Source organism: Beta vulgaris, chromosome 9 (assembly GCF_026745355.1).
Source record: "Beta vulgaris subsp. vulgaris cultivar EL10 chromosome 9, EL10.2, whole genome shotgun sequence".
NCBI classification, from domain to species: Eukaryota; Viridiplantae; Streptophyta; class Magnoliopsida; order Caryophyllales; family Amaranthaceae; genus Beta; species Beta vulgaris.
Genome location: NC_079210.1, coordinates 49,557,702 through 49,565,216, shown reverse-complemented (window position 1 = coordinate 49,565,216; position 7,515 = coordinate 49,557,702). Strand labels below are relative to the sequence as shown.

The 7,515-nt window shown below is 34.7% G+C and overlaps 1 protein-coding gene across 1 annotated transcript; it reads right to left on the bottom strand.

Annotated features, from left to right (window-relative positions):
* Positions 1-345: 345 nt before the first annotated feature.
* On the bottom strand, positions 346-6,210 carry LOC104904463 (la-related protein 6C). Its single transcript, XM_010692716.3, has 10 exons — positions 5,039-6,210; positions 4,173-4,254; positions 3,966-4,060; positions 3,036-3,107; positions 2,862-2,941; positions 2,681-2,759; positions 2,520-2,567; positions 2,261-2,329; positions 2,032-2,166; positions 346-854 (listed from the first exon to the last, which is right to left on the bottom strand). The coding sequence occupies exons 1-10, from the start codon at positions 5,561-5,563 to the stop codon at positions 585-587; spliced, it is 1,455 nt and encodes a 484-aa protein (XP_010691018.1). The 5' UTR covers positions 5,564-6,210; the 3' UTR covers positions 346-584.
* Positions 6,211-7,515: the final 1,305 nt, after the last annotated feature.

The window sequence follows — 7,515 nt, the reverse complement described above, 5'->3', positions numbered from 1 at the left end:
TTAGTTAGGTTTTTGTACCTTTAGTTAGGGTATTAGAGTAACTTGTAATGGTTACACCATGTTTACTTTGATGGATAAAGAGAGACATAGGAATAATAATACATTCCAACTTGGCCTTATACACGTTTTCTCTTTATCTGATATGTGATACGATAAATCAAATATCTGATCCGATCTTTCTTAGTTTTCTAAATGGATATCCGAAATTTTTTGGTTCGGATATAAATCGAATATTTTTAATTTCGGATATCCGAAATATGGGGTTTTTTTTTGGATATTTTCAAATATTCGATCCAAAATATCTGTTTTCATGATCGAATATCTGAATTTTTTTTTTATAGGAAAAATTGTGAAATCTTATTATCATATGTCAGCTCAAAAAAAGAATACATCTTCAAAAGCCAAACTCACAAAATATCTTACATATACTTGTATAAGCAGTATTTATCTTGCTTGCTTTCACTTTTTTTTTCTAGTCTCTTTTTTTTTTTTTTTTTTGTTAAAGAAAATAAAATTGTTGTATAGTAATGAATCTATCTCAACAATATTCAATAAAGGACTTGTTATTAATTAGTAGCAAAGTCTCACTCGACAAGTGAGGTTGTAGTAGAGGTACTCGTAATCGGTTTGCCGCGTCCCATAGTAAAACCTCTAGTACCATCAGGCATTCTTGGTCCTTTGGTTATTTGTTTGGTTAATAATAATGTATCACATTGCACAGCACCAATTGAATGCGTAGGAGAAGAAAGCAAGCCACGATCATTATGACATTGGGCACGTCCTTTGGTTTTAACACGCATCCTTCCTGATCCTAATCTTTTTAAGCCACCTGAAGTTTCTTCCGCTTGCTGTGCCTGTCAGAGTACAAACTTAAGTGTCATGTGATGCAATTTAGCAGTGTTATTCCGACACCTTCATCTATCTTTAAAACGGGATGTCGTGTCAGATACGACACTTTACTTGGATACTTCATTTTAAACTAAAAAACTTGATTTTTTTTCAGGAGCGAAGCCAGACTTGATTGCGGGGGGGGGGGTGTTTAACAGAGAATTCTAATCATGGTTGTCGAGGGGGGTCAATTTACCTATAAAACAAGATATAACCCTTGATTATCATTAATTTTCTTCAAAGTTATGTTGGGGCTACAGGGGCCATGACCCTCTTAGGCTCCAACATATCTTCTCCCCTGTTTTTTCTACAAAATAGCCGAGCCGAACACTTAGACACTCGTATCCGAGTAGACACTCAATCCGTGTCTGAGTAACATAGCAAACAAGACTCCGTTGTTAATTACAAAAGGTAGTAACAGTACTGTTTATAAGTAAGCGCCTTGTTAGGCTTGGGTACGCATATTTTGAATAAGGTAGTAGAAGGATGTATTGACATGTGGTATGTATACCACTTACATGATGAGAAATCTTCCGGGATAATGTACACTTTTGATTTTTTTGATGGTGTAGTAGTAAGGATCGACAAATTGATTGTAAGAGAGTGTATGATCCCACAACACAAGGATATGAGGAGAGTCTAAGAGAAACAATGGAAAGACCTATATTATATGGGTTGAATGGGACAAAATTACGAATTTAAGTAACATAATCTTTTATGGACTGACTAAAATTGTGTGCATGACATTTCTTTGTAAATGATCGAATTACTTACCAGATTTACCTTTTTTTTGGCCTCCTCTCGAGAACTCATGGTAAGATAATTTCTTCTAAGCTGCCAGCCACTTACCCAGAGGGCCAACAATCCCCAAAACCCCTCTCCCCAACAATATTGGAATTTGCTTCCATCAAGATTTGAACCTTGGTCTTCCATGTGGGAGATAGAAAGCTATACCGTTAGACCTAAGGGTCCGTTGTGTTACCAAATTTACTTCTTGTCTTTAGATATGGTTATTTTTTGGAGTCAGGTTAGCTGTTGCATACTTATATCTCTTACTAAAGTAGTACCATAATTTTGGCCTTAAACTCTTAGTGAAGCATGCTTTTGTACTGTAATTGACAACAAAATTGCAGTAATACTTACAACATTGTTCTCTGTTACAAATTCTGCACCATTTAGTTGGGAAGAAGTTTCTTTGGGCGAATCACCATATGACGGTTCATCATCATCAGTAAGCATATCAAAGTCTGATTTCCTGGTCTTCAAAACAGACTTAGGCTGCAATATCATATTCAGAAACCATGAAATAAGATCTGCAATATTTGCTTGTAAAAAATACAGAACAGTATGCTGAAGATATTGATCATAGTACCGAGCGTCGTAGCATCACCCTGACTCGCATTCCTTTTCTCCAGTTTCTCTCGTCATTCAACTTTTCCGCCTGCATATGTAATTTCAACACTTGAATATGCAAGGCACTATAAGATGTTGCAATAATACAGTATAATAGAACTTTAGAAGGTTTGGTAGTTAGATACTTAGATCATTTCATAGAAGAATTTGAGTACAAATGTATGGTTTTATAGGTGCAGTTTCAAGGCTATATGCACTTCTAACACAGTAACACATACCGCTCTTTCTGCAGTTTCAACATTTTCGTACTCCACAAGTGCATGAAGCTGTCATTACAAACCATACACAAGAAACAAGTACTTCAGGCAACTCATCCATCCACTTACGAGTATTGTTCAAAACTTCTTGAATTACACGCGTATAGTTAAATTTCCGTTACCTTGTTACTGATAATAACATCATTCTTGGAACGAGAAGGATTAGCTTCCGGGGGATGGCATAATCTAATCGCCTTCACGCTGATTACACGAAAAAAATAATTGAAGGAACTTTTTGTGTGAACAAGAAAGTAGACATGTACAATGACTTAAGAAGAAATAAGAGCTAAGAGAGAAACTAACCTGCCAACTACACTAAATATTTTCTCAAGGTTTTGGTAAGAATGATCATCAGGCAAATTCTCAACCATTACAGTACGACACTGTAAAAATTCATAAGCTCTGAATTAGCCATAAAAATTTCATTGTACCTGTGTAAAAATTGCATAGCTGCAGGAAGAATTTCACATTTTTTACCTGGAGCTCATCTCTGTAACTCTCTGTAAACGGGCTTCTTCTTTTGACCTTCTTGTTGTCCTTACTAATTACCTTTAAATTGTCATATCATAGACCCAACCCAGAAATCATCAGTACATGCAAAATCATATCAAAGTCTACTACAATGTTATGATATTTCCTTCTTAACAGGTTTCTTTAACTCTGACGGCCCATTTGGTAGTTGGTCATAAATAGTGGTAATGAGAATGAATTTGTAAGTAAATTTGTGGAAAATATCATTGTCCATTTCCATGGTAATGGTAATGCTAATTTATCCTAAATTGTTCACTTTTTTTCTTGAATTTTCATTCCGATCCAATACCACCTTGTAGGTGGTAATGAGTGGTAATGAAAATTGTTTCTCCTTGGAGACAAAAATACAAGTTTAGGGGTAAGATTGCTTGCTCATGGAGGAAAAATGCTTCCCCATGGAGATTTTAAGGGTGCTTCCCTAATAAAATTACACTTAAAATTCATTCTCATTACCGCAATTCATTAACAACTACCAAACGTGGCGTGAATTCTTTGTCATTTGGGTTTGTTTGTCTTGATACTCCATGATAATGTTTGTTTACCCTCAAATTATGTTTATACATAAAAATTGTTACCACCTGCTACTGTTTTGAAAGATGGTTCATAGTATCAACAGAAATTTCTACTGGAAACCAAGTGTTTGGTGATGAAATTATCGCTAGTTCGCTACCATGGACATTGTCATGAGAATTATCGTAATAGATATACATTGAATATCATTACCATTACCGTCATTTATTACTACCTATTAAACCGGACCTTAGATTCACAAAATGCATTCCTAAAATAAATCTATACCAACTTAATTTGCAAGAGTTCTACATGCAGTCAAAGCACATTTATAAAAGGTGTGATTCTTTAGAAATTAGTACTCACAAGTTTGGTAGATGAGCGAAGAGCTTGGACAAGCAAATGATGGTCAGTAACCAGGGCTTTAATTTTCTTCATAGATGCAATGACAGGAATAGGAACTACAACATCAACCAATTAAATGAATGAAAGTAAGAATTACACTTTTCTTAAACTGGAGTAATTTGATTATTTAGTGTCTTAACTTAATGATACTTAATAATTGCTTCTTACCATAACCTTCAGGATCCTTGCTTACATGTTTTGACATGGTATCATTTGCCATTAAGCTCAAATCACTAAATAAGTATTCTACCTGCCACATTAATTAAAAGATGAATTTGGCTCTCTTTTCACTCTCAATTTGCAACAAAAAAACAATTATGAGAATAAATTAGCAAATATAGCAATAAAGTGGAATTCGACAAATTAGCTAAGCTAACCCCTTTTGGAGTTGAACAAATTTGGGAGAACCACTGTCCCCCGGAAGTGGCTCCCTATCTCTTGGTGGACAATTTGTCCTTAAATTATTGTTAGCTAGCTTTTCCCTAAAAAAATAAAAAAATTGGAATTCAACATGGAAATTTTTTCCCTAAGCGAGTTTATAAGCTATCATAAAAAACTATCATATTAATTTACGAGGTAGAAAATACGGAAACCCAAGTAAGTAGTTAGAATGAGCTATGTAAAATGTCCGAATGTCAAGAATTAATTGTCACATTGTCTCAACCCTTCATAATTGAGGATTTGTCATTTATATAAAAAAAACCATTATCATACTAGTTGTCTTATTCTCATCTTAGCTCCACCACTCCCATTTAAGTGGAGGTATGTTAGGAGAACCAACTATAATTCAATTTATATTAGGAAATGTGACCATTATATGGGACATTGATTTATAATCTATTTCAATATTAGAAAACATGACAAATTTCTGAGAAATCAATTAGACAAGTAAAGACCTTTTCCCATTTCACCATGATATATATGCACCATTGACTTACATTACAAAACAAGCAAGCTTTATTAATATGAAATGAAATCAAGGCAATAATTTGATGAAAGTAACATACATTCATATACACAATAAAAATACTAACCTGTTTAATGATCTTTTGTTGGAGATCATCAGTAACGGAATTTCGTGGCGAGTTCGGGTGAGATTGAGACGGGGAATTGGAAATAATAATACGTGTAGTCTGAATAGGACTAACATCATTATTCGTAACATTATTATTATTACTACTACTATTACTATTACTATTACTATTATTGTTATGGGTCGACGTAGTCGGCGAAGGATTAACGTAAAACCAATCAGCAGAATGACTACCCAAAACATGATCCCCATCTTGCAAAAATTGCACACATGGATAAAAATATCCTGTAGATAATGGCATTTGATGATTAGTATAACTACTATTACAACTATATGATCTAGGCACAAATTCAGCCGCTTGTGCATTAAATTTAAACCCTCCTCCGCTTCCGCCGCCTCCGCCGCTGCTGCCGCCACCTCGTACGCCACTCACATTGTTATTTTTATTAGTAACACTAATGCTATCACTTCCTCCACCACTTTTTATCTCTTTTTCTGGGCTCCTCCTCATTTGTTCTTGCGCCATTTTGATCTTGATTTTGATGATCTCCCACTTTTTTTTTTTTTTGGTTTTGTGTTTTTAAGTGTTCTAATTAATAATAGTTATAATAGTAATTAGATAGATAATGCATGTACTAATTGTACAAAGGGATGATAAGATGATCTGATCCCCTATTAATTAACTAAGATAATTAATTAATTAGGGAAGTTTGATTGGTGTAATGAGTTTAATTAGGGAAAAAAAGGGAAGTTTAGAGATTAATTGTGGTAATATTTGGATGGCCTCAAGTTTAGTAACTGTAATTTCGACATTTCATCCACGTTTCCCGCCCTATTTCTAAGCATCTGTTATCTATTCCGTCTTATTTCCTTTCTTTTTGTGTGTTTTTTCTTCACACACAATTGACATTGCCCACCCCTAACTTGTGATTTTGACCACTCATTTCCAACACTATTTTCATTTTCAACTCTACATTTCTTATTTCTTTTTTTTTTTTGAAAAATCATAAATCTTACAGTTTTTTTATGAGCGACTAAACGCAATGATGTAGACAGGATTTCATCCTAGGTCTCGAGCAGAAATCCCATAAGACTTTATCAATTAAGTTAGATGACATCCACGTAAATCTTATAGTATTGCATAAGGTTATGTGAATCTTCAAGGATCATGATACTCTTGTCAATCTTGTGGAGTTGAATACCCAATAGTAAGAAGAAGGTTTCTACCAGACCTAACATCTCTCGTAAGTCAGACAATTCAGCTACACAAATCAACGTTTGAGACTAGAGAGAATATAAGAGAACCCTACTCCCAAGCACAAGTAGGTAGTGTAGTCGAACTTATGACCTCAAAGTCACAAAGTGCGTTCCCCACCACCTCCACCAGCAAGCATGGTTAGTGAGATACTTATATAAAGAGAGTTTAGACTTTAGAGATATTGCATTATTCCCTTAATTTGTATCACCATCTCATATTCAATATCCTAGTAGATTTTGTGTGTTCTTAATTACTTAACTTCTTAATCTTTGTATGTTGAGCTGCGCAAATTATACTTCCATTGCACGGTTTATTAGTACCTACTTCATTTGTTCATAATATCAGTTATTAGAGTTTTTATTTAGGACAATCTTATTTTCATTTTTGAAAACTTTATCTCATTTGAGATGACTCTTACTCTTTCATTATTACAGATTCGTGTTGCCACATAGTGATCATGAAATGGGAATAGTGATCAGATTTCTTATGGTTTTACAAAAGATTCTCATTGTAATCACAGTCGCACTACCATTTTTTACTAACAGAACATTAACGGTAATAATTGTAAAGTGCCTTGACGATTATAAAAGTCAAAGTGATATTTTTTACCATAAAGAAAATATTAAACTTTACTTTCTAATTAGGTGGGGACGAAACTTATATAAATTACTAATTAGTTCATGTCCCGGACAATACACCCCGAATTATTATCAATGTGCATATGAAGTTTTAAAAAATAGAAATATTATCTTGTCTTTAAATGATTTTTTCCCCAAAAAAAAGACCAATTGAGTATTATAGTTGTTGGATATATTGTCAATATGGGGCTGAAGATGGTGTATGGGTGTGGAGATGAGGCTGCGTAGAAGGAGAAGGCATTAAAAAGGTTGTATGGGGATTTCGCCCGATCGGATCCGAGACGAGCAGTACAACAGGGCCGTTTTGTGAAGTGACCGATGGCTTCGGGCGAAGCAACGAATTGGACTCAGGTGTGCCTCTCCCGATCGGGTCCGCCTGCATATTTGGTTGGCGAATTAGTCGCCGATCGGACGGTGGGCTATTTCGGCTTATTTCGACGCGGAAACGCGTTTATTCCAAAGGAGTATAAATAGGCTTACCCTAATACACTTATAATTGTATTCTACATTATAATTCTCATATTCAAGAGAGAGAGAGTTCTTGGAGTGTTTTGTAATCTTTCTTGAACGTTCATCGATTGC

Excerpts from the sequence above, each read along its gene's own strand:
- LOC104904463 (XM_010692716.3), bottom strand. The coding sequence starts at position 5,563 with ATGGCGCAAGAACAAATGAGGAGGAGCCCAGAAAAAGAGATAAAAAGT. Across the intron at positions 4,255-5,038 it reads AACAAAAGATCATTAAACAG|GTAGAATACTTATTTAGTGA; the intron begins GTTAGTATTTTT and ends TTAATGTGGCAG. Across the intron at positions 2,942-3,035 it reads GTTACAGAGATGAGCTCCAG|TGTCGTACTGTAATGGTTGA; the intron begins GTAAAAAATGTG and ends GAATTTTTACAG.